The sequence below is a fragment of the Falco punctatus genome (assembly GCF_963210335.1).
Source record: "Falco punctatus genome assembly, chromosome: 5".
NCBI classification, from domain to species: domain Eukaryota; kingdom Metazoa; phylum Chordata; class Aves; order Falconiformes; family Falconidae; genus Falco; species Falco punctatus.
This window is the reverse complement of record NC_137584.1, coordinates 86223132-86250585: the sequence shown is the minus strand read 5'-3', so window position 1 is coordinate 86250585 and position 27454 is coordinate 86223132. Positions and strand designations below refer to the sequence as shown.

The following is a 27454-nucleotide window of genomic DNA, read 5'->3' as shown; positions in this document are numbered from 1 at the left end:
GCAGTGTAGATTTCCTACAGGTGTAAAGTAGGATGTGATAACGACAGATTAAGCATGTTACTGTTTTTTTGGCTGGTTGGTTTTGGGTTTTGGTTCTTTTTTTAACTACCCTGCCATTCTGGAATTCTCATCTACTTGATATTTTTAGCAGTCAAAATTAAAAAATGCACATCATTTTTATGAATTTCCTTGCCTGTGTTTAATTTATCAGTGGTCACATTTTCTGTATTTTCTGTTTTGTTGATGGTTAGCCCTGGTGGTAAAAAAACCCAACATCGTAGCTTGAAGGAGTAAGGCAGGCGGCCTGCAGGTCTGGAGCAGAATACAGAAAACATGCTAATCTTTGCTGTAGGACTTTCCCAAGCTTTCTTAACACAGTAAATAAAGCTAGCCATTTTAGAGAGCGTTTGAATCAAACAGCCAAATTCTGCTTTTTTAGGTACTGTTCCAGGTTCTGGGGGTGATGTTTTATCCAGTAAGATGCTGACAACCTTATAGAATTTTACTTCAGGCTTTTTCAGTGCAGCTGAAGTTACTGGCAGTATGTAATGACCAGTATTTTTCACTGAAGACTTCAGTTGAAGAAGTGCCTGCAAAGGGCTGTTACTTCTAAAGTATTGAAGAAGTGATAAAACCCCCAAAGAAATGTTTATATTGTAGCAAAGAAATACACTAAATACGTAGATTTGTTTTTATAAGCCCTAAGCACTGGTTGGTTTGTTTTTTCTAGTGACCATGATATTGCTAGCAGTATGAATGTGCTGTTTTTGTAAAATGCCAGTTCACCATTTCAGTCGAAGTCTACTGAAGAATTAGGCTTTTTTCGCTTCAAAAGAAAGTTAATAAATTACTGAAAAACTTTAAGGTGGAACGAGAATCTGGGTATTTTAGTGATATTTCTCAGTGACTTAAAGTCTAAGGAGGTAGTGGAGGGAGAAGTACATAATGATTCTGCTGCATATTTTTTTTTTCCTCTGGTAACTGAAGGTTAAATGAGTAGCAAGCAGAATGCCTTAAACAAGATTGGTATATTGATTAAAACGCTGATTTAACAGCTCGCTTTCTCCCTTTGGAAACCCAGAAAAGATAAGCCAGCTGCTGTCTAAGAGTGCTGAGTGTCCACTGAGAGTACACTATCTATCATCACAATATGGTGATGAGAGGTGTTTTATGTTTGTGTTAATTTCCCCCACTAAATCAGTAATTATTACAATCCTGTCCCTGCTGTTTACCCTGCAGCTGTTTTTCCATTTGTCGAGAGAGCGGGTGTTCTCAGAGGACCGCACACGCTTCTATGGTGCAGAAATTGTCTCTGCCCTGGACTATCTGCATTCTGGGAAGATTGTCTACCGTGATCTCAAGGTAAAAAAGGAAAAAAAAAAAAAGTAATCAAATTTTTGTTTTTGCAGGGACTATAGGGACAAACACAAAGTAATTATAAAGTTGCACTATTCAGAGTTAATGGGGAAAAAACCCCTGTGTTCAGTTTAAAGTTCTGTGTGTGCTGAAGGAAGTTGTTTGATACAGCAATCTATAGATGGCTATATTACTTGGCTAACTTAATGAAAAAAAGAAACAGCATACCTTAGTGGTACTTGAAGGAGATTTAAACTTCTGATCTTTTTTTTCCCCTCCTGTTAATTATAACTTAACTTGGATTTCAACACATCTCAAATGTAATTCTCAATGTCCCCAAACAAGGGAAATGGAGAATTGGGACAATGTGACTGCATTCTCTTTATCTCACCAAAAAGTTGTGTTCTTGTATGGTTTGAAAACATTTAAAACAATTCAGAACACTTTAATAGGAAAATAAATTCAGCCTTAATTTAAACGTTATTTTGTCTTTTGTATCCTGGGGAAGATTTGTAATATTGGAATGTAGTTTGTCTTAGGCTTGCCTGGGTATACAGCTGTGTATCCTTGGTTGCCTGAAGCTTCAGGTACTCTGTGACACAGCATGACTATGTTCTGTGGAAAATCACCTTTGCTTTCAACAGGAACTTTTCCTAACTAACTTACGCAAGAGAAACCCATAAATTCCATGATGAGACTGTATTATTTCTGTGACAAACATTTAATTTCTTGTATGGGAGATTGTGCTTTCCCTTTATACTTGCACACAAGCAGATTTTGTTCATCAGCTCCTTTGCACGGGAACCAAGGAGAAGTAGGCAATGGTAGGCAAGTTCTGCTCAGGGAGGCAGATAGAAAGCAAAATATTGGGTTACCTTTTTGTAGCAGAATCTGTTGTAATAACATGAAGTGCTGTGGCATCTTGGAAAAATATGGAATTGTCTAGTCAAGGAATGATAGGTCATGATTTTTGATTTAAAGTCTAATAAGGAAGGAGGAACTTGACATCGTTAATCTTCTATTGCTGGTGTCATCGACTTTGCATCTTCTTTGTATGACACTTAGACTCAACAGGAAACGCATACCTTTGAATGTATTTCAGGCTTATGCAGACTTAGGAAGACAGGAGACTGTTCTTTGTTAGCATTTTCACTACATACCTTAGAAAAAAAGGTTAAGAAAAGTTGTTGAGAAGTATGTTTCACTTGGTTTTGGTTCTATCTGTATTTAAAGTATTGCTAATAAAAGGCTTTTGGGAAAGTGATTAATAGCCGTGCTTTTGAGATAGTCCATATAGTAGTAATTTTTATTCCTGTTCTTTATATAACAGGCTGTATTCTCTTTTCACATTTCAAAGCAAGAATCATGTATTTAAAAAGCAAGGCAAAGCATGCAGGTGTACACATGCACAATTAAAAAACAGTGTCTTTGCTAATATACAAGGAGGAATTTACCTCAAAGGTTTTGTTTCTATCCTCTTTTTTTTTTAGCCTCTCTACCCCCACTTTTGTCTGTTATTGAAAAAGTTGTGGAAGGTATCAGGTATTTTAAGGATTTATGGATATATACTAGCTGTTTCATGACAGGGTAGTAGGAAAAATGTATCTTGATAAATGAAGGTCATGTTACAGCAAAGGAAACCTATAAAGTATTACCAAATGACAGCCATAATTGTAACCTTGAATTATTTGATTATATCTTGAGAATGTTTAGATTTAGAAAATCTGATTTAGAAAAGTATTTTGCTTTTGTTCTATGGAAGATGCACCAAACTTCTAAAACTTAAGAATGAAAGGGCACACTTCTATTGACCTGGGATTTACTTTATTAAAGTATTAAGTGATTATTTAACTTGTGTAACAGTAAACACTGTTAAATGCTGTAATATAATAGATGCTGTATTTTTTTGGAAATTACAAACAAATTACAGTCTATTGCAAGCAATAACTCTATCTTTTTTGCAAAATTGATGTAATGCATCAGCCTGTCCTGTTAAGAAATACTATGGTAACATTTTTTTTTCCCCAACACAGTTAGAAAATCTAATGTTGGATAAAGATGGACACATAAAAATTACAGATTTTGGTCTTTGCAAAGAAGGAATCACAGACGCAGCAACTATGAAAACGTTCTGTGGTACTCCAGAATACCTGGCACCTGAGGTATGATTTAGAATATGTTCTTGTAATACAGTATAAAATGTTTATTTTTCATTTAATTTTAGGCTGTGATGTTTGTCTGCTGAAAACCATTCATTGTAGTAAAGAACTGACAGTCTGCCCGATGAATACTATGCAGTTGTTATTCAGAATTGTATGTGCTACTATTCTTTGTGGTGATTATATATATATATATTGATGCTGTGCTTCTTAGTGTTTAAAAAGGCCTCTAACGTGCATTTTGCTTCTCATGTTTGCCTTCCTCTGGTAAAGTTTTTATCTTCCAATGATTTCTTCAAAAATAATCTTCCATCTGTCTGTCACTTGGAACATATGATCCTGCTTAACTGAGCTGTATAACTAGCGTTTATATAGCCTCAATGGAGGCGCGGGGGAATAGGAAGATACTGAGATTGCTGAGTTTTATCTGAACTCGCCAGTTGCAGGGAGAGGGAGTTGAAATTTTAGATGCTTCTGCTAAAAACAGTTGAGTGTATCAACCTCAGAACTGGTTGAGATAGGCAGAAAAACATAGCTGTTTCCTAATATGTAAGCAGAAGTGGCGTCCCAGAGTGTGTCACCGCATCTTTACCATTAGCTAGCACTCAGTATGCCAGACATCACATGTGTCTTGAGGACTGATAAAAAGATGGGACATGAAGACATTGTTTTGGTTCCCTTCACAGCTCTGGTTTGGCCACTTGAGAATCTGTTGTGGTAGCTCAAGTCACCTGAATGATTTGCCCCAGTGTTAGTGCTGACAGCTCTGCTACTGACGCCTGCTGAGAAAAAGCAAGGGAAGCACTGTCAAAATTGTGGGGTTTGTCCTCTCTCTTCATTCAACAGTGCTGATTGTGGGGCTCAGAAATGTCGTTCCGCGTCTCCCCTGGGGTAGCCAGACGCAATGTCAGTATTGACATGAAAGACAGCATTATTTTTTTACTCCATGCCAAGGATTCTGCAGATGCTGAATTAGAGCTTCTTTCCAGTCTTGTCAGCGTTCAAGATTGCTAATTGGCATAGTACACACCTGATACTGAGACAACTTTCCCGTCAGCCTAAAGGACTTCTCAAGCCTTTCAGTCCTACCATTTGTTTTAGAGAAGGATTCTTCAAGGGATTCCCACCTCTTGCAGCAACTCAGCACCAACAGAAAGTATGTTGTTACGTGTTGCCTTTGAAGAAGAATATGCCTTAGTTTGAAGGGAGTAGATGAGGAGGGTACTGATTCAGCATAGCTCGTTACCCTCCGATTTTCAGGAGTATTGATTCCTGAAGAGCAGTAACAAGCGCTGGTGCCTATTTAAACAAGCAAGTTTAGATTGCCTTTCATTTTTTATTCTGAACCTTACAATTAAAGGATGTCAAGGAAACTGGTATACATCACTTTCTAGATACTGCTGGCTGGAAATGAAGATTTTAGGATAGTCAGGTTTGAGGGTTTTAGAGTCTTTCTAAATATCCTAAAGCAAATTTTAAGTCTCCTCCGGTGTGCACTTGGGGAGGAAATTGAAACTGCTAATAGTTGATTATAAGTGAATATGGTATGCAGAGTTAATGAAACCATTTTGGTTCATAGCATGATCTTTTGATACATTCTTTTTCTCCAACTATAAAAGAAACATCAGTATTCTTAGGAGCCACTAAATTTCTTTCCATCCATCTGGTTCTGTCTTCCTTGATTGTTTCAGCAGTGAAGAGAAATCTGAGTAGTCATCCTTTCAAACTGTGGGTTTGAAGTACCTAAATAATTTTGATTGGTTAACTGTGTTCATTTCAGCTGTTTGGTGAGTCACCAGCTGCTCTAGCTGTTGAAGACAAACTCACTAATACCTGGTCTCCTTTGCAGACTCCCATCCCTTAGATTCCAAGGATGACTTGGATGCAGAATGTTGCTATCTGGTGTGTCAATCTGTGACATCTCCTTTGTGTTTAGTGCAGGGCCACTCAGCAGTTACCTGCATTTAAGGGTTCCAGAACTATTCTTAGCCTGCTTTGAATCTTTTATGGCTACTTAGAAGAAGCTGCAGATCCACCTGTTCATCTTGGTACAGTGGCCATTTTTCTTCTGTTCCACACTCAGAATCTGTTCCAGCAACAAGAACAATGCAAGGGATGATACTGTCATCACTGGTATAGACTACAGGTGTCGTTGCCAGCTTTTACCCCCTTCTTGTCATCTTGTCAGCAGTCTTGAAAACATTCTCAAAGAGTGCAGATACCCTGTTCAGTTGCTTTCATCTGCTTTCCCATCTCTCACTTTTGGAAACATTAGCTATCGAACTTGGCAAGGGATCATTCTGGGTTTTAGACACCACAAGTTACTTGATGCACTTTGCCTTTCTCTAGCAGTCCTACTCCTCTCTTCTACCTTCCGTTGTAAGTATTTTTGGACACCCACCCTATATAAGTCTGTCTTGAAGGATGTTGACTTTTCATTAACCCTGGGAACCAAAGAACTTATTCCCTTTTACCACAGGGATAAAGGGTTTAGAGCAGGCAGCCTAGACAGGTTGCTGATACCCCGTAAGATGACTCAACACCTTTATCCATACATTTTTATTTAAAAGGGTGAAGTTAGCAGTATATGACACAATTGCAAAACCCAAAACTTTCCGTTTGTACTCTCAGCTGCTGCAATAGTGTGTAGCATTGCATTGGCTGGATAGTAGCTCACCTGAGACAATCGTATCTGCTTTCATATGTGGGACAGCTGTCTGATAAAGGGACCGTCAAGAGACTGGGTCCTCCAGTCTGTTCATGTGCATGTGTCAGAAAATGAATGTGCAAAAATCACTTTTTGTTACAGTTCAGGCCACAGGAATCATTACCAGATGCTAAAGACTTACTACTACCTTTTGACAAATTGCAGATCATGAGAACCTAATGTTACAGCTGGACTTTAATCCTGTTACTGCGGTGAATTCCTGCTTAATTCCTGCTTGTTTATCCCAAGACAAATGACAGCATATACTTATGTTTTACCTGGTCATGGTAAGCGTAAAGGCAGATAGATACCTTTCAGCCTCTCTTTAGAAGCCAGATATTCTCCAGTTATGTGGAGAAATCCGTTCAGCATCTGTCCCTTTAATAATACCCTTGCATCCCCCTCTTTCATCATGGTCAGTTGTGATGGGTGCATCCCTTCTGCAGACCTTTTGGTTCAGTTTCCCATGTACGTGTTGGCTGGTGGTAGAGGACGCTAGGACTGTGCTGCGTAAAATGCAGGGGTAGCCTGAGGCTGCTGTCGACCAGCCAGGAAGTAGGTGACCCAGGAACCTTGCACTGGGAGGAATCTGTACCTAGCCTGAGAACTGACTTAATATTTGCTTTTGTATTAATTCACTGTTGTGGATTCAGTTCCAACAGGAAAACAGGAAAGTAGCTAAGCCGGAGTAAGGTGGATTTCCTCCTTGCATGACATTCTTTGAGGTGAAGGTGTCCTAGTGGATCCATAAAGAATTATTTCCCAGGGTGATTTCCAAATTACTCATAGTCAGAAAATAAGCATACCTGTTGCTGCATTTTCCCTGCAAACCTTATGTTTCTGAGATCAAAGTAGCCCTTCCCACTGTCTGTTGAAGTGTCTCTTTCATCTCATGTGGTAGGGCCTGACCTTTCATATAGAACCCTGAGACTGACTGTGCTGGTATCTGGCAGATCCAGAAAAATGCCCCTGTGCATGCAAAGATCAAATGGATGGTGGGACACAGGAAAAAAAAATACAATGAGATTGCCAGGTTTTTATCTTTGGAGCTAGAATTACTTTTCTGGACCATCACTGATTTATCATTTGTGGCACCCACCTCGAAGTTTATGCATACCTTCACCAACCACTGTGCTGTTATAGGGGCGTGCAGGGGTTCCAGCTAGGTGGTGCACAGGTACATTCCCTTCTTGTTGTCCTCTCCTAGACCTTCCCTGTGATCCAACACCAGTGTTCTACAGTTTAAAGAAAACTAAAATAACATTGGCTGTGCTTGTCTTACATAGGTACGTGCCAAGCATGAAAGATGTTAGGGTATTAGTACATTCTCTAGGAAGAAAATAGTTGCTCCTGTCAAATAGCAGGGCTTATATATGTTTACAGTACAGATGTACATTTTGGTCACAATTATTGAAGGATGAATAAGATTTGTCAAATTATACAGTCTTTTGAGAATAAGTTGGTTATCTGATAAATAATACCTTTATCATCTGCAGTAGAACGAATGCAAGCCTTTTTGTGTGTGTCTGTAAGTGTAGTGGTCATGCTTAACATTTCCCTCTAAGAATTGGCAGTACTCCCCATTTGAAAGGTATAAAATATTTTATGATTTCTCATTCTTTAGTAGTTTTCCAGGAGGAAGAGACTGTTTCTTAGGAGTCTGTTTCCATTGTTATCCTTCAAAGTAAGCTGTCACATTAGAGATCGTTGTGGTGTCTGAGAATAAACAGACCCAAGGAGAAAAAATGAATTGTGATCCCATTTAGGAAACAGAGATGTATTCTTAATTTTTTTCAGAAAAAAACGCACAAAATGTTTCTTTTGCAGTTTTGCAGTGGCAAAGGTAGGACTGGACCGCGTGTCTTCTCCAGACAGTATCACTTGCTTAATAAAGAAAGAATAAAACTGAGAAAGTACTTGTAAATGTACCTGGGAGACATTTAAAAGCAGATGGATTTTGATAGTTTTCAGTTGATCGTCAGGGAACAAAGACCTGCTAATAAAGATACTGATCTCTAAAGACTTTCTTTAATAGAACGTTCAGGAAATGAAGCTACTTGTGCAGAGAAGTAAAAATTATTGCAGCTCTGTTCATTTATAAGGGTGATTTCTTACATGAGACTGCAGTTTCTGGCTCTCGGCATTTCAGTTCAAGTTCTTAGGACTAAATGTACAGTCTTAGTTTTAGTAGGGTTGTCACTGTGGTACCAAGTTTTGGTGTCACAGGAGATACAAGTTTAAATACCAGAAATTAATTTTGAAGCTTTTAATTCTCTTAATAACAGGAGAGAAGATGTTTTGGCTATGAACAAGTCTGTAAGGGACTTCATGGATGATAAATGACTCTTCATTGATGTACATGGTCAATGATATTTAGATGTATTCTAATAACAGGGAAAATGGTTGGATCTTGTTAAGTTTTATTACCATAAAAATACAATCTAGATGGATGAATGCATTCCTATAAGAACAGTAGTCTTTTATTTTAAGAAAAAATACAGCAACACCATTTCAATATAGTTTAGAGAGTTACTATCTCTTAAATGTATGTGACAATACGTAAGACCAGAGTAGACTCATGGGCTTTGTCCATAGGCATGAGAAGGTCTGTATGTCTTATAACTCATTTTAAAATGAGACCAGTGGAGATGAAGTAAATGCTAAGATTAGTTACGCAACACTTGTGTGGCAGCTTTTTTTTTTTTGGTGTGTGATCTTTCTTGAAGAAATGGGAGTGAGAGAGATCATGTGTAATCAATTATTTCCCTGAGTTTTATCTCAGAGAAATGAAAGGTAAAACTCTTTTATCAAGAAGCAGCTGCTGTCTTTCCTCACTTTTCACTTAATTTCTTATTTACAGCTTTTCTTTTTGGGAGGGGTATGTCTTTGATGTAGGAGTGACCCAAAATCTAGAACTTGGCCATCAAAGTTCAGTGGCTGAAGTTCAGCAAGGGGAAGCATGGTACCCTGGACTGCAGGCATGGTTATAGCAAGAGAAAACGATTTTCCCATGTTTACAGAAGTTGAATTTTCTAAGAATGTTGTGGTGTATGCAGACTATAAAAAGTTGCCGTAGAGGCAGAAAAAGCATTTTGTCACTGGTGCAGCTATATGTTTATTTCATTCTTTTAGAGCTTGCTTGGATTGGATTAGGATATTTGCCAAAGGCAGTCTGGTAAATTTTTTGGACTGAGAATATGATGATCTGCCACATAGCTCGTCAGATATGAGTTGAAACTAAATGATATATAGGCAGAGAGGGAAGCACTGAAATGCATTGAGACAGGCCAGCATGTAAATTGATGTTTGCAGTTTTTTGCAGGGATCGTAGCAAAGCAGTGTTTTAACAGGGATTTTAATGCAGATAGAAGTCACAGTGTGAATGTTACAGAAGAGCAGGTTTGGGGAAAAGCATGAAGGTGCTTGTTTGCAAAAAACTTGATGAAAGTAGCCAACATCGTGGATAAACTGAAGAGGCCAGTTGAGAGAGGTTAGCTAAGGTTTTAGGGTGTAAGAAAACCAGCATGTTATGCCAAAGAGAAGATTAAGTGGCATGGGGTAATACAACCAATGCCTTTTTTTTTTCTTTTTCTTTTTTTTTTCCCCCTCTTTGCCTTCCTTTGTTGTTTTTTTTTTTCATTTCAAATGGGGGACAGAAAAATTTAGGTAAAATAAGGAGGATAGCAAGGGAGGTTAACAGCAGGTAGAAGAAATTCATGAAGCGAATCTAATGCTCTCATGGGTAGATTCATACACTAGAAAAATCAGCTTAGAGATGAGAAGGTTTTTCTTATGGGGGGCAGTGTGGTTGTAGGCAGGAAAGGGCGTTTGGACTAAAGAAGATTACGTTATTTTGTTAGTTTTCTCTTAATAGAAACTAATTGAATGTTTTGCAGGAAGACACAAAAGGCAGGAGAAATTGACGAGCAACTTCAAATGAAGAGGAGCTTGCTGGAGAGTTGTTCAGTTAGGAATACAGAGCAACTGAAGGACAGAATAATTTTTGTTGTGGCTTATGCAGATTCCTTTTTATCTCCTTCAAGTAGTAATCTGCTTTTTGAAATTCTGTGCAAATTTTATGTAAGTAATAGCTCCGTGCCATTATTTTCCAGCTCTAGATCTGTTGGAAAAAAGGTTAAGTAGGGGAGACTAGAATATGTGGAAAATGGCACAAATTAAAGGAAAGCAGCTGGTAAGATGTTGCTAGATGGCATATGCATTCACAAGGCTTTAACACCAGTATGAACTTCTAAGAGTTGGAACAATACTGTAAAGAGAGACTGTGGAAAAGAAACGTTATGTTAGGCTCCATCGTCCATCATGCTCTAGATAGCAAGTTCTCACCCATTTTTGGTTACCTCTGTTAAGCATTAATGAAGATTGGTTGTCGGTGGCTTTTCAGGTTTATTTAGGTGAAAGGATAGTTACTGTTGTTATTGGGCTGCTTTTTATTTTCTTCCCTTCTGTAAAGTTTTTATTTTTAGAGAAAGGATAATGACACACTCCACCAAATTGTCTGTGTTCATATCAATATATTGGTATTCTGGGTCATAGTGGTTTTGCTAAAGACCTGAGAGGCCTGTACTGGTGCTCTAACAAGACAGAAAGAATTTTGTATATGAAATTTTCTTGGAGTGAGGTTAATGTATTTTTCGAGGATGGGGGGTAAATTTGTTTCTCTAGCATTAGACCTGTTTTGTTCTTTTCACATTAAAACTGTATAAAGTGGTGCATTTATGAGCAGAAATGCTGTGCTGAAGCATGGCAGAGTTCTGGAAACAGATTACCTCCACCATTCATCTGTTGTGCCTTGATGGCAATTTCCAGTTACTTTGCACCTAGAAGCAGTATCTGCTGCATTAAGGAATGACATTGCATTTCTACGCGTTTCTACCCTTGGCTTAATGTCTTTGCTTCTCCAGCAGTTCCATGAGACCCCACACACCCATGTAATTATGAGAGTCCTTTATTCCTTCTGGTAGCTTGGAGAGCAGACACAGGCTGTGACTGTCCAGAAGTAGGCTGCTTGTAGCATCTTATCCTGTGCCTCAGGCAACATTGTGCAGACAGACTCAGTCAAGATGGATGTGTGAACTCGTGTGGATGTATTTCTGGGTTTTGTTCCTCTCTTTGAATATAATCTTTTTAGTGCTGAGCTAATTATGTAGTCTCAGTTTTACTGTTGAGTTAGAGTACCTGATCAACTTTCCAACTGTAAAACAGTTTGAAAATCAAATGTAGCTTACATGCAAGACCCAACAAAATTAGAAGTGTTAAGTACGTTTTGGCAGTTCACTTTTATTATGCCCAGTCCTCAAATGTACCAGCAGACAATCATCTGAATGTTAGTTATTTTTCACATGCTTATGTGATCACACAAAAAGTACATGCTAAAAAGAAGCAGATGGTGACAGATGGGGAAGGTTGAATAAGGTGGTTTTGGAAACCTAGAAAAATGCACTTCTGTAATAGTGTAAAAATAAAAATTCTTTGATCGCCAAGTTAGAATGAACAAAATAATGCCCCCCCCAAAAAAAAAAAAAAAAAAGAAAAAAAAGAACAAAAAGAACCTACTCCCCAAAACTTTACTGATAAAACCAAATGAAACCTACGAGTGTTCAATGCGTATTTAGGAAAGTATGTTATATAGTGTATTTTGCCCTATAGAGCATTAGTTTTTATCAGCCAGAAACTTGGAAGGATGGTACTTTTATTCTTCTTTCCTTTTAAAATGATGTATTTAAGTCAGTTGTGTTCCATGCTCAAAGAATGCTGTCAAAAGGGTCATTTTTTAATGTCACATGTTGGTACTGTTGCAGGTTGTGGTAATATTTTTCTTCTGATGACACAAGAAAGATTTTAACCCTCTTCTTTACGATGGTAAATAAATTAAGTATTTAATAGGGATACCTGTATGACTAAAGCTAACCTGTAACAGGCAGCATTACCTCTTTGTCATATAAGCAAATGTAAAGCTAAGGAAGTAGAGAAGTCATAATTGACAAAAAAAAATAATACTTGTGTGTGAACCAGCACATCCAAAGGCTACTATGGGGACTGATGATTTGCTTATTCATTTGCATTAGTTTAATGGAGTCTTAATATTCATATCTGTTTGAGTTATATGAACAAATAAGAGATTCTTTTTAAAAAAAAAAATCAGTGGTGAGGTGTATTTTATTTCATAAGATCAAAAGTATCTAATTGATGGATATTTAATTGCTAAGTCTTCTACCAACACTGATGCCATAATTATTTTTCTTTTTTATATTTTATATATATATATATATATTTGAGTAGGTGTTTGTCTTAACCTATAGTATGAGACATTACTGCTCCCTGTTGAGGCAGAATGCTTTACTTTTGGTTTGCTTAATACCACAAAGCGCTAATTTCTGATAACCTGTACTCATTTTCCTGAAAGTATAGTGAGTTTACTCAATACCCACACAATGTAGTTACGTTGTTGTGCTTTGCTTAACTAATTTTCTTTTGGCTTCAAAAGGATAGTTCAAGTTTATTTACTCTCTGTTTACCTAGATGCTTCATGCATAATCTGATTCTTAGCAGAGGCACAATAGAATTTATTTTACCTGTGGAAATGTGGTTTAGTGTTGGCGTGTGCTCTTGAACAGCTGTCTGTTGTATATTTGGCTACATTTTATTTCTGGGTGAGGACCAGTGGGGGGTGTGAGGAGGAATAGCATCTATGCCTGAAAATGTTTTCCCTTCTGATTTATGGGAGATTCACAATATGGAATTTTCTCTTTACACTAGAATTCCAAGTACCAGATTATTTTTGTTTTTTTACATTGAAAGGAAATGGAAATGGAAAAAAATTGTTTTATCTTAAAATGCTAGCACCTCATGAAAATTCCAATGTGGTCTTTTTTCTGTTTTGTTATTACTTATATTTTAGTGTGCCGCATTGTGTCATCTTATGTTCCTAAGTCATCAAAAATGCTCGTGATGTGAATTTGGGCATTTTTGTCAGCTTGGCATTGCCAGCGGGCCCCTGAGATGAACATGATGGAATGTGGACAGGGCAGGGTATCCAGAGCAGAACATCATTTATTGGCAATAACCAGTATTAAAATCAAAAGATGGGGGAGCATTTAGGGTGGGGGTATGAACGGATTGCTCAGTTACGCATACAGAAGAGTTGCTGCAACAACAAATAAATTAGGACAAGAGGTAGACTTTCTCCTGAAGCCAGATAACCAATGAGGTAACAAGAATTTGAATTTTCATGCAATCTGGTTAATCTCACCAGACACAAAAACTAATTGTCCACATGCAGTATCAGACTTCTCAAGGGGAAAGATGTAACAAATATGCAAAAATAATAAAACAAACAATAAGACTAGAAAACAGATTAGCTCCACACTGCCATAAAAAAAAAAAAACAAACACTGTTGTATTCAAACCAGAACTTTAAAGCAGAGAACAGTTTTCTAATAAAACCCACATTTTTTTTAGAAAACAAATAAGTATGACAGTTCTCACAAAGACAGTCTCAATAACATGCTGGAAGCTTTTTTTTTATTAATTTTCATTTAATCAATGCAAACATTATTTCCATCTCAGCAAAAGCCTTTAGTTTTTCCGAGAGTAATGAAGCATAAACAAAAGCTGAACAAATGCTGTTCAACATCGGTAAGAATTCAAAATCATTTCAGGAAGAATGAACAACCAGAAAGAAATATCATAGTATTATCATTATTTATTACTTCTTACACATATTGTATCTTACGGCAGTGTATGTTATAGAGACTACTGCTAGTACAGTGATAATTAATACAGATACCAACAGGTCTGCAGTTTTGCTTCCAACGATGGAATTGGTAGTTATGAGACAAGTGCCATCTTTCTGTAGATTGAAATAATCTTTTGCTTTTATTTGCCACTTCCCATGAAAGGTGTATTTTACTTCTGGAACTGAGTTATTTTAATTCTCTGTTTTTATGTGTTTTTTTGTTTTGTTTTGATTGTGGGTTTGTTGGTTTTTTGTTTGTTTGTTTATTTGTTTGTTGTTGTTGTTGTGTCTATTGAATAGGCCCAGTGAGGGGTCTTTTTCATGTGATGATATTTTTTTCAGTGGGCTTTTGATTTTGGTGTGTGGTGGGGTTTGGGGTTTTTTTGTTTGTTTGGTTTTGATGTTTTTATTACTGTTTTTTTTATTGTCAGAGTTGCCATTGACTTCTTACAGTCTTCTGTTAGAATGCTTTTTTCATGTGCAATAGCTTAACTTTTTTAGATTTTCAATTCTACTGAAGTCAGAGTCCCTTGTAGGAGGTTTAATGCATTAATTAGTATTACATGCTCTTTAGTCTAGGAGGCTCTGCTTAATTCACATTTATATCAGAATGTACTATTTCAGATGCAGAACAATGTGTGCCAGCAAACAAAAAAGACTTTAGTTTGGGTTTTTTTTTAAAGGTTACATAACAAAAATCTAGGTAAGATGGGGGAAAATCTCTAGTACAAAAATGTGTTAGGAAGATAGTCGACATTAGGACCAGAAGTATAACAGCAGTGCAAACCAGATAGAAAATGGAGAAAAACTACCTGCAAAAATTAGCTGTAGAAAATTAGAGCAGTAATAGAAAACTTTCTTCCTTGACTTAATTCTCTGGTATCCATTTCCCAGGGCATCTCTAACCTTGATGTTTTGTCTTTCCAGCTCTGTATAATAAAAGCGACGAGTATTCATTCAAGTGGTTTATTTTGCTATTGACGCAGCAAAAGTTTCACTGTTCATACCAAGATATGGTTATAGTAACTAAATTTCTATAATGCTTGGCAAACATACTTTTCTGCAGGAAGGATTTTCATATACTTGGATAGAAGTCTGGTTCTGTAAAGAAATGGGTATTACCTTTGCTCATTAGTGTTAGATTATAAACTTCTCATAGTTGTTAGCACAGTTGATAGAAACTTCTAGCAAATATACTTTTTAACTTTTGTTGAATGATACGTGGGTGAATATTTGTTAGCAGACCAACAACTGTAGCAATAAAAATGTGTGAAGGGTTACCAGGAATGCTTAAGGAACATACACTGCACCTGAACTGTAAGGTTAATTGAAAACAGTTTTTTCCCCTTAAATTAACAGTACATTGGTGTATCCAAGTTCTCAGTTTTCTTTCACAACATAGGTGTGCAGACAGTTTGTTTAGATGTTTAAATACTTTCCCATCTGTTCTGTCAAAATTATTGATTGAGCAACAAGCTACTTGTAACGTCCTATCAGAAAATCTTTATCTAATGTATTAAGAGAAACCATAACTCAGTCAAAAATGTAGCTGCTTTTCCCGTAAGTTGCCTTGGTTATCTAGCACAAAGTACAAAACCAATACTTTGATATTGTTCTTTTAAAGATAAAACCCAGCGCTGACAACCCTTTGTAGAAGATTGACAGTTTTATGAAGACTTTCATGCTCAAGATTATTGTTAAGTTTGTCTCTGTTTGCAGAGTCCAGAAGTTACAGCAGCTACCTACCGATTAGAGGTCTGTGGGAAGTGTGTTTCTTCATTGTGTGAATTTCTGCTGTGTAACCAAAAACATTGCAGAGGCTGCTCATCAGGGGTGTTTTGTTTCAACAAAATGCAGTAAAAACACAATTAAGGGATTTTCTCCATTCGCTCAGTTTGTGTCGGAGGCAGTCATACCTTGTCCAGTATTCTGTAATGAGTGAAGTATCAGGGAATCCTCGTTTCACTGAAGGCAAAGGGAAATACGTGACTGACTTAAGATGCTCACACACTTCACCTGTTATACTGCTGGCTAACCCTCTTAAAAAAATTATTTTCACAGAATCTTGTAAAAGCATTGCATGTGTATCTATTGACTTCTCTTTGGCTGACTCATTTAATTGCTTGCTTCCAAAGTCTCTGCCTGAAGCCCTTGTAAATAGGAGTTTGCAGATGTGTCTCAAGCTGCTGCCTCCCAAAAAAATTTCAGCTCTTGTTACTGAAGAAATAAAGAGAAAATAAAGGCTATCTTTTACTGTTTTTCACTATAAAAATTAAATGGACGTCAAATTTTGTGGACTCTTAAAAGAGTGACATACCTAAAGCAAAGGACACCTGGAGATGTACTGGCTGATAAAGATTAAAATCTACAACCACTGTTGAAATAGAGGAGGAATTATTTTTGATGGGTTTTATTTTTTCAGAAAGAGAAAACTTCCAGTGGTACTAACAATTTGTATTAATATTTTCAAGTCCTAGATACTGGACTTTTCAGCAGTGAGAAATAGTATTAGAAGATTGCCTATTTTTGTCAATAAATGCAAATATAAGAATATTTTTCTTTTTTGATTTGTAGTTATTTGTCAGCAAAATGAATTGTTATGTGTGAGGGGCAAACACAATTGCATTACTGTGATCTTAGCGGCCCTGCAGTGTGTTTGTGTTGTCTTAGTCATCACAGAGGCAAAGTTCAGGCTGTGAACTGATTTTTTTTTTTATTATTTTGTGTGTAGGGCTTGATGGTCTTTGCTCTATGTATGGAGCACTAGCCCATCGTATACGTGGTCATTGCTGATAATACTCTCCAGTAACCCAAGTGTGCAGAAACAGTGGAGTCACTAAAGAATGCTTTGTTTTCGCTTGTTACAGTTGGCTATTCCTGCTATCTCAGTAAATTTAAAGAAGAGTTGAGCCGTGTTTTGGCCACAGTACAAATGAAAGTTTTAAGGTAAATCAATAGCATTCCCTCAGCTGAAACTATCATACTGTCCAGAGCCTCTAAAACATTCATAAAAGCACTGAAGTACCTGCAGATGCCTGGAAGCAGATGCCTGGCTAATGTTTCTTGCTTGTTGGAAGGTGTGTTACTTAACCTCTTGCATGTATATGTAAGGCTAGAAAATTACAAACTTCAGTAGCACCTCTGCAGCTTTTTTTAAAAGCATCTGGATAAACCCAAGCTGTATCCTTCAACTGCAGGTGTAGGTGTACGTTTTAGAGGAGCATCAATGCCTGTAAAAACTGCAGCTGTTTCAGTTTTTTTGTAATCAATGCCTGTAAAAACTGCAGCAATGAGTTTATGCCTGCTTTGGAACCCTGTTATACTGCTGGAGTGCTTTAGAGAAATAGAGGTTGGGATGAGAATCAGGCCCTTAATGTTCCCATGAGGTGAGCACAGCTGTTGCAGCTGTTTGTGTCAGTGTAACTTCTGTGGTCTAACTTCAGGGCAGAGTTTGCCAAGGATTTCTTTCTGCAGCAATGCCACATCCAGTGCTGCCTGGCCTTGGGTTCTCACCTGGGCTGCTAGAACTGTTCACACAGCAGTTGAGGGGCTTAGGTCAGAAAACTTGATTCAGGTGAAAAATAACTGAGGATGAAACTTTTTTTCCTTCCTTCCTTCTTAGTACTGGTCTACGCTCTAATGTAATGTGTTGCATAGTTTTGGTAAGGTAAGGAAAGCTGTGGTGAGGGCACAGAAACAAGAGTGTGAGCTGGGCTGGCACTGCCTCTGAAAAAAACAGTTGTTGAACTAGAGTCCTAAAAACAAATGGAGTAAGGTTCCCTCAAGTCATAAAAATCATGGTCATTTTTGAGTTTTATTTCCCATAATCTGTGGTATCTTCCAGACTGAACTACAGTCAGCACACAGCTTTACCCAAGACTGGGAAATCACTTGGGTACAGTGCTGATGTGAGGTATAAAATAGGGATGAGCGACTATAAATTTTCACATCATGCTGGAGCTCTCATCTCTTAAAACCTCCCCTAGACCTTGATGAGGTGGCTCGGGGTTTTGGCACCCCACGTGTGTGAAGCGGATGAAGGAATGGAAGTCATGTATGATTTGACTGTTTAAACAAATTTTGTGGAAGAAGGCACGTAACTTCATCTTAACTTCATAAAAATGCACCTGACCTGAGTGCATACTTAGTATAGCTGCTGTTTCTGTAGCTTCTAAGTTGCATGTGGTCCTTCTGTGTGACACTCCTAGAAAATATTAATGTATTACTTTACAACGGATACAAGAGTGGTTGAGCTTGTGCCCTTTATGATGGTTTTGGGGAGCCTGCTGCTTTTCCTGCTGTGACCTTGAAGAGACTGGGTTGTCTGGACAGTGTATTTGCTTAAAGACAGATTTGTGGGTCCTTACAAGCAGGGGGACAAGGATTGGCTGGAGATGATGGAGGCAGCTTTTAAGGGCGGTGTACAAAGTCCAAGAGATCAAACTTTCCACTGTGTCTGTGTCTGGCCAGGTGCTTGGGCTGGTACCCCACTTGTACAGGGATAGCCCACAAATTCTGGAGGGACAGCAGTTACCAGCCCTGGCAGCCAAAGGAGGCATTTCTAAAAGCAGCTACCTGCCTCATCGTAGGCAAAAACTGGAATTATTCATAGGTACAAAGCCTGCAGCTGTGTGTCATGTTCATTTTAGCACTGAGTTGAAGCTTTCTTGACCTATGTTCAGTGTCATTAAAAGCAAATCCCTCAAATCCAAGAATTGTTTGGAAAGGCTTCTGTAATGCTAGGGCAGTGTGTATAGACATGTTCTCATGCCTGCCCTGATTGTATGGATTTGGTTGTAGGAGCTGCTGGACACTCGCACTTCCACTGATTTGTCACAGTCTACAAATCCTGGAGTTTCTTAACCCTGTGAGGAGTAGAAATGACTTAAAGAAAATAATTGCGTGTATTTACTGTGAATACATTACGCACAATTTTATTACATTTCTATTAAAATAAGTTGAGATGCATTTTGCTTTATTTACACTGTTTTCAGGCTGTTTTCCTTTTGCCTAAATGAAACCCTTTTGATGCTCTTGCTTGTCTGGCTGGCTGTAAACCAGGTATTTAAACAAAAATAAAGAGTTGCCAGTTTTGCCAGCTGGGGATGAGAACCCGGCTGGTGATATGCGGGTTCGGGAGGCAGTTAATCCAGCTTTTATGCTTTTTTATGATTTTATGTAAAAAGAGGTTAAAAATCACATTTGGCTCTTTCTTTGTACCACTGTTTTGTTGCTGTTGTGGGAATGCAGCAAAAGGTTGCTCATACTTTTTATTATTATTAGGTAAAGTCCTGCATAAATTAGGTAAAGCCCCAGATACAGTTTGCATTAGTGATTGGCCATGTGATTTGCCTTGTTCAGAGAATGATACGTTTTATCTTCCAGTTGCCTTCTTTTATAAATCACACATGCAAACCACACCTCAACTTCCTGTAAAAAGAATCTACTGCTGCCTTGCAATTTTGTGTATTTTACTAGCTTCAAAAAAAGGAGTAGGTAACTGTACAGATAGGAGAAATAGTAACAGTGCTAATAGATACAGTAGAAAAATGTATAATGCTTTTATTCTGTGGCAGAAGAATGGTGATTTCAAGACAATCGTTAACGATTTCATGCACAGTTTTTCAGCAAATAGCTTGCAATATGCTCAAATTCATAAACCATTTAATCAGTTTTAAAATGCAGGAGTTATTTTAGTTAGTTTTGTCATATGTACTTATTCAGATAATTTTTTGTATTATACACTTTCTAAAATTTCACCCTCTGTTTGGAAATATCAATGATGTAATGAGGCAGTTTGTTTTGGCACAGTTGTAAATAGTATGTGTTAATGTGTTAATATTTATGATTTTAAATCTTATATACACAAGAGGTTTTTTTAATATACTTCTTTTCATCATGCTTCTACTAATAATCCTTAAGGACAGTGAAAACAAGGAATACGAATACATTAATTACTTTGGGATTGTCAAAATTGCCATGCTGGATCAAATTGCATTTTGTTTTTGCTAATAGCATGTACCAGATACTTCAGAGCAGGCTCTGATTTACTGGGGGAGAAAAAGGAGAGGCAGATAAACACGCTTGACACCCCTTGTTAGGAGTGGTTAGGGTCGTGCATGTGTTCTGTGATGTGGTCTGGCCACTTCGTGTCCCCAGATGGATGAGGACTGACTATATCTGCCCTTGCTTCAGAGGAAATTATTGGAAGTCATCTTACACTTTTTAGACAATCACAAGATAACGTACTCATGGAGTAAGGTTATTTCTGATCTGTTAGAGGTTACCATATTCATTAAAGCCTGAAGGCTTTACTACACATCACCAGATTTTCACTACTATATATAGTCTAAATGACTTACAGTCCACTTAAATCCTTACAGTTTGAATCTGGGTGAGCTCTTTGGGGTGGTGATTGCATGTGTCTTTGCAAAAACTATTTTGTTTCCTGTGGATCAGTTGTGGGTTGTTTCTTTTTTAATCAGTCATATGTGCTGCGTTTCAGAATCTGCCTTTTAGTGGTACAGAAACAATTATTGATAAATAATAATTTAATTATTTGTAAATATATTCCAACTATTAGTTGCATTTCTTTGAACTTTCTGTTTATTATTTAAGTCTAATTTAATGTTATAAGGTTTTGCCTCTTTAATAGATCTTTCTGCAACAAATACTGGCAATTTGGCACATACAGTTGTATTGCCTTCTGTATTACAATCTATTAACTTCTAGCTGTCACATCTTTTTTGAATGAAAGTGTATGATCTTCTAAAAATTCACAGAAATTGGAATTATATATGTATATATTCAGTAGCCTTCTATTTCCTTATTGCTTATGGTTTCATTATGGATGTAGGCTGCTATGTTGTCTCCATTTCTACAGTTTATTATGAAGGTGTGTTAAGGTCAAGACACACTGCTTAGACTCCTTATTCTAATTCTCTGGGGCTGCTGGGAGAAGGGCTGTGGGAGTAGGTTGTTCTTAGTTATACAACATTGGAAGTATTAGGTTAATAGGTTATATAAATTTCGCCATATTTCTGTGATCATACAGTATCATAGAAACATATTTCTTTGCATGAGCACAGTTCAGGTATTTGGACTATTTCATGGAACGTAATGGAACTGTCAGGAGAAACGCCTTGAGGACTTTTAATACAAACAAGGCTCTTAAAGAAGCTAAGCTTGTCTTAGTAAGATTAAGGTGTTTCTAAATTTGAGGCATTATTCTTACAGGTGGGATCAAGGAGAGAGGAAGTGATTGAGCAAGGAGAAGCCTTATTTCTTCCCGCAGAAGGATGCTCTAACCAAGGCAGTAGTGCCCATAGATAGTGTCTCTTCCTAAAGCTGCCTACGTTACAAATGGAGTGGTGGAGGACATAGGAAAGGGGGAAATGCAGTCCTGATCATTTTCAGCAGGTCATTCTCAGCTTTTTTATTTTGCTTTTAGCTGTACGGTGCCCAGTATGCCTGGAATTTCTGTGAGCTCAGGGATGTGACTCAGTATGCAGTTGAATCTATTGAGCCAGGTTCTGGGAATCCTTGTAGCACACTGAAAATAAAGTCTTGGAAACATTCACATAGACATGCAAGAAAGAGATTGAAGTGATCATGTCTTACAGCTGGTTTTGGTTTCTGTCTTAGGTGTTGGAAGATAATGACTATGGTCGTGCAGTGGACTGGTGGGGCTTAGGAGTTGTCATGTATGAAATGATGTGTGGAAGATTACCATTCTACAACCAAGATCATGAGAAACTATTTGAACTGATACTAATGGAGGACATAAAATTTCCTCGAACTCTGTCTGCAGATGCAAAATCATTACTATCAGGCCTACTGATAAAGGATCCAAATAAGCGGTAAGTGAGATTACTTAGCTATACAGGCGTAATAAATACTGTAATTATACAAGGTAATGTAGAAATAGGCTGGTGGTGTCTGGTCTTCCTGGCCAGAGGACCTGTCAGTCACAGGAAAGGTCTATATGCAACCATACAATCTCAGATTTGCACTTTTTCAATACAGCAATGGTACATAAAGTGAGTTTAACAAGCAGAAGGGGAAAAAGCATATGGAAGAGAACATTTTTTTAATCATTCACAGCAGACACAGGGATCTTTTCAGGTTTAGATTGTGTACTGGAATAAAGGGAAAGCTTTCAATTGTTTTTTAGAGTGTTAACCCTGAGTTGGCTCTAGGGTCTTATGGGGGGGTACTACAGCACTTTTTTTTGGAAGTGATCATGCCCGGAGACATGTATAGATGGCCACAGCTAAATCTTATTAGGGCATGTAAATAAATCACATATTAGACCATGTAAACTAGTAACTCCTTAAAGAATACATCTTCAAAGTTAAATTTAAATACAGTAGTTTGAAAGCAAGTATCACCCAGCTGCTGTCTGTGCCCTTTTGTGGTGGGCTTTTCCCTCTCGGATTGTTGCCTAGGAGAGAGGGACATTTTCCGGTAGTGTCAAGTCCTCTGTGTTTCTAAACCAAACCTCTGTCTTTGTAAATCAGTGAGATTTGTCTGTAGGTTCCCTCTTTTCCTTAATCTCTCTGTTATTCTGGTGAGTCTCTTGGCATGTTTTAAGGCTGCAGGCATTCTTCTCTCTGTCTGTCTGTCTCTCTTCTCTAGTCCTCCTTCATCTTCAGTCTGTTTTCCAGAAGTTTTCAGTAGTGGGCATTGCTCACTGGCACTCAGGGAAGGGCTGGTTGCTGTGTCTCTCTGAAGGATTTGTGGGCACACAGCCAAGTGCAACAGCCAGGACAACACAAGTGGTCAGCCTTTCTGATGCTGCCCAGCAATGCCCGCGTAACTGAATTTACTGCGTGCAGTAAAAGCAAACTGTGACCAACTAGGCAAATACATGGAGAATAAAGTGAAAATTCGTTCCTGTAGCATCCTCTGCTGCATTTTACTCTCCAAACAATCTGACCCATCAAATCTATTAAACTTTAGAATTGAAAAGATACTTTCTTGTAATTAATCTTTGCAGAGAGTAGTGTTTCTTACAGACTTAGGTTTACAAGCTTATTCATAGTCAAGTTCTGGTGATCACTAATGCAAAATAGGGTGGGAGCACAGAGATTAACTGCAACTCAACTTTTCCCTGAGCAACTGGATGGGAAAATACTGAGAGAAGTCGAGGCTGCAGGCTAACTGTGATGCTTTGCAGAGATGTAGAGAATTTTACAGTGAGTAGTTGAGAAACAAAGAGGAATACAGCTTGGAAATGAGAATTAACTGTACACCCAGTTACTGCATAGTCCAGAATAAAGATTTTTGTAATTTGTCAGCCAGGGTAGTACCAATACAGATCTTTTTCTTGGTTGTGAGAATTAGTGCTCCTTACAATAAATGCTTTAGAGAGGAAATTATCTTACTGAAAAGGTTGCTTTTAAAATTTCTCTTTATATTTTTAGCAGTTCCTTTTAATGAAAGAAACTGCTTGTACCACTTTGCTTGTCAATGTTTAACATGTATGGGCTGCTTGTTCAGTTAAGATTAGCTTTTTTCTGTTGCAGCTTCTTTCTGTTAGACCCGTAGGATAGCCAGTCTCAGGAAGAAGTTAGATGAGGGCTGAGCAGTCCTGAAAGTCCACGTGCTGTTGAAACAAGCAGAGGTTCCCTTCACTGGGTGTGTAGTTTTTTCTCTACCAACAGCAGCAGCTCAAGGCAGCTCACTAAACTTCTTGAGTCAAATCTGACTTGCTAATGCAACAAAACCGGCCAGTTCTTCCTCATTTTCTCATTGTGGAGTTAGTTTTCTTCCAGGTTAGTGAGCTGACTCGGCTTGCAGTCATCAGTGAGAATGATGCTGTGGATGGGAGAGCGGAGAGGTATGGGCAGGGGTAGGACCCTCCTCTTTTGGCAGCAGTGACCACTTCCGTGAGCTCAAATCACCTTGGGCAAGTTCACCCAAAATAGGTGGAATTCACGTCCTAAGATGATTTGCCAGACAGTCTGGCTTTGGCAAGCTGTGGGCCACAGTGAATAGTGTGGTTATTTACAGTGGCCTACAATTTATTAATTTATACTAATTGGCTCAGATTGAGACTATTTTATTGTAATTGGTTAATTGTTACAGCACCCAGATGCAACAGCAGTGAACACTGTATAAAAAAGATGTGTGAGTCATTACTGATTCAGTGCCTGGCACCTCCTTGGCAAAATTTTATGTCAGCATTGGTTGGTTGGTTTTGGTTTTTAATAGTGCCAGAATGTTACTTTGTCTTTCAAGAAAGCTAAACTTAAATGTGTTTTTAAAGTGAATGAATTATTCAAAAAGCTCATTGACAGTAATGAACATTGTAGTTGGAATAATCAAACAGAATAGACCATGGCATGGATACTTCTGCTATCGCATTTTCTCTCAAGATCACCTGTATTTGTATTAAGCAGGTGAGAATTGTTCCTACATAGTCAAAAACAAATGGTCACTTTTCCAACCACTACAATAATGTAATCTCCCTTTAAGAGTAATGCTTGTTTAATAAGATCTTCTTCCCACTCTCTTTAGGCTTGGTGGAGGCCCAGATGATGCAAAAGAAATCATGCGCCATAGTTTCTTTGCTGGAGTAAACTGGCAAGATGTATACGATAAAAAGGTATGTCTTTATATGCCACTGAATAATCTGGCTTCTGCAAGGTGGGTTCTACTGATAGTCATGGGACTGCTGCCACTGAAGTTAATCCTGGTTTTCTTTGCAGCTTTTAGTGTTAATACAAATGAATGATTATTCTGAACTAGGTGTCCTTACTTAATCTTTTTTCAGTAACAGTTTGTCAGTGGACCAAAAATAAATTTTGCAAACCAACCTAAGCTCTGCAAAGATTTTTTTTTCTTCTATTACGTAAATGTCCAAATCTTTTCCTTGCCTTTTTTCTTCCTGGGCCTTCAAGAGAAAAGCAGGTGTATGGCCCAAGATAATGTGAGAAAATGTAATGGAAGTTTATCCTGAATTGTCTTATTGTTATTTCGGCCTTTTATTGAAAAGGGTTTTTTTTATGGAAATAGGAAAATGAAGTGATGGGAAGGGACTCATAATAAAAAACTACTTTCTGATTGTTTGTGTTTAAGTAGAAGTCTTTTTCAAACTTACTTTTTTAAAGAGATAGCTAAGAAAATTAAAATAGCATTAAAACACTGAGCCAAAACAGCTTGTGGAGAAAGCGAGTACTGGGAATTCAATTGGAACAGTTTTCTCTAAACTCAGTCCTGTTCCTGTAATGATCAACACTTTGGGGATGATTTTAGGAAATGAGTTTATCTTACTCAGTAGTGAAACTCAATTTGACTTCAGTTGTTTTACATACAGAAGCTGATTTTTATCTCAGTACTTGTGTAAGAATTTACTTGTTGCTATAAACCCTTTCTATTTTGATAAAGTTGTCTTTTTCCCCCAACTGTTTTACATTGTTAATCTGCCAGTTGAGCTGCGTAATTTTAAAAGATAGATTTTTCTCCTTTTTTTGCTTTGTTCAAATAAAAGGAAAATGGAAGACATACGAATGAGCAGAATATGTTTATGCTACAATGTCAATGATACAAACTGTTTTTTCAGTTGTTGTTGAACTGGAATTTTAAAAATGTGTGGTTGTTGGTGTGGTACTTCTCTTGACAAATACCAAAATTGAAATAAGAGCCTGTATATGATGATACAAAATATGGTACTCTGAAGTTACTTGATAAAAGTGTGATTTTTCCCTGGCAGTATCATGAGGTTCCAAGAAACTCTACAATAAATAATCAGAGCAAGTACATTAATCAGGTTACTTTATGAGCTCGACCGCTGGTTGGTTATGTAAGGACTCTGTAGGAAAGCACTTTGAGGATAAAATCTAAAAATACTAGTTGAGGACCTTTCTGGAGTTTGGAAAAACCCACTAAAATCAGTTGGATTGCAATGTGCTAGGAGTGGGTGAGAAACAAAAATCTGTTACATTACTCTTTCTCTGTTGAAAAAGATTTCTTAGTTATTTTACATTAGAAATAGAGGTCTCTATTCCAGACTGTGTTCAACATCATACTTAGTTAAGAAAATATACTCTTAATTTATAAGCATCTGTTTAAGTCTTGCCAAATCAACATGGGAAATTTCTTTCAGTCAAGATCTTAATCTGAGCTGTTAAAATAAAAGGAGGTGTTTTGCAGTGGGGTGTGTGTATGTGTGTGTGTATATATATATATATAAAATTTATACAAACATACTTAGAGAAATGTAAAATATAGAAATTCAGGTATTTTGCTTTTATGCTCATGGAGGTGGGTATGGCTTATTGGAGTATTATAACTGGGGAAATTGTAGTCATTTCTTGTTTACTCTGTTGACTGTGGCTTTGAATAACTACATTTACCAGTAAAAAATAACTTAATTTCCTCAGTTGAACAGTTAACTTCAAGGATCACGGGAATTGCTTTTGTGCGGTATTGGCACACAGTGTGTTCTTTATGGAAAAATAACTCAACAAAAATAACTTTTGACAGTATGTTTTTCTGTTTAATTAAAAAATAGTTTTGTTCCTATTACAAAGCCATTTGTCTGGTTGGTTAAAATATCCAGTTGTTCCTTCTGCACACACAATCTTATCAGTTGTGAAGCATGCAGAGTGTAAGACTGTGCTCTGAAATGCAAACTTCAAACATAATCATAAGGTTAATGAACTTTCGCTGAGTATGTTTATTAGAACACTTATATGAATATTTTTAGAGGGTTTAGTATTCTAAACTCAGGAGGAATGTGCATCAAACAAATTTGATTTTCAAATAGATTTATTCTATGCTTGCTTCTGTTGCTGTTTATTATTAGCAGTATAGTCCTCAGCAGTAGGGTCACTTGATAAAATTGATAGTTGATATAATTATTTGCATAGTAAAAATATTTCACAGTATTCTTGCTCGAGGTTTATGCACCATGAAACTGTCATTTTCTGGCTGCATTTCAAGAGTGTGTTTCGGTTAGAAATGAAAGAAGAACTAAAGTTCACATTCAGAGTAATGGAAACCAAAAAATCATGTGTATTCTGAGTCGTTGCTGGGGGATAGTTTTGTGCATGTGCACGCTATGCTCCTGTGCTACTTATTTTATCATTTTCACTAGAGATTAAGTACATCGGTACTTACTCAGTTATCACTTCACTGGTGTGGTTAGAGACAGAATTATGTATCTGCAAACTTAGAGTTTTGTGGAACAAACAGTAGCTCTGTCAGGTCAAATGAATCCAAATGGTCAAATGGAATTATTAGCTCTCTGATACTGCTAACTAGTTAAACTGATTTGGTACTACACAACGATAATAAAATGTTGTATGGCACACTGGAGCAGAGAAGGTTGTTGCCTTTAAATGAAAAATGTATAGTAGTTAGCATTTGTGACCAGATGTATTTATTTTTGGCAGAAAAACCATGAGGGCATATGAAAGAGAGCAGCCTGTGCCAGGTTCTTCCTGTGATCATCTCAGCCCTGATGAGTTT

The 27454-nt window shown here is 37.4% G+C and overlaps 1 protein-coding gene across 3 annotated transcripts in view; it reads left to right on the top strand.

Annotated features, from left to right (window-relative positions):
- AKT3 (AKT serine/threonine kinase 3) overlaps window positions 1-27454 on the top strand; it is a 186601-nt gene that overhangs the window by 140301 nt on the left and 18846 nt on the right. For all 3 annotated transcript variants that reach the window (XM_080390477.1, XM_080390476.1, XM_080390478.1), the window contains exons 9-12: window positions 1240-1362; window positions 3390-3518; window positions 21623-21837; window positions 24500-24587. In XM_080390477.1, the coding sequence (XP_080246603.1) occupies window positions 1240-1362; window positions 3390-3518; window positions 21623-21837; window positions 24500-24587 (555 nt within the window). The remainder of the gene's footprint in view (window positions 1-1239; window positions 1363-3389; window positions 3519-21622; window positions 21838-24499; window positions 24588-27454) is intronic.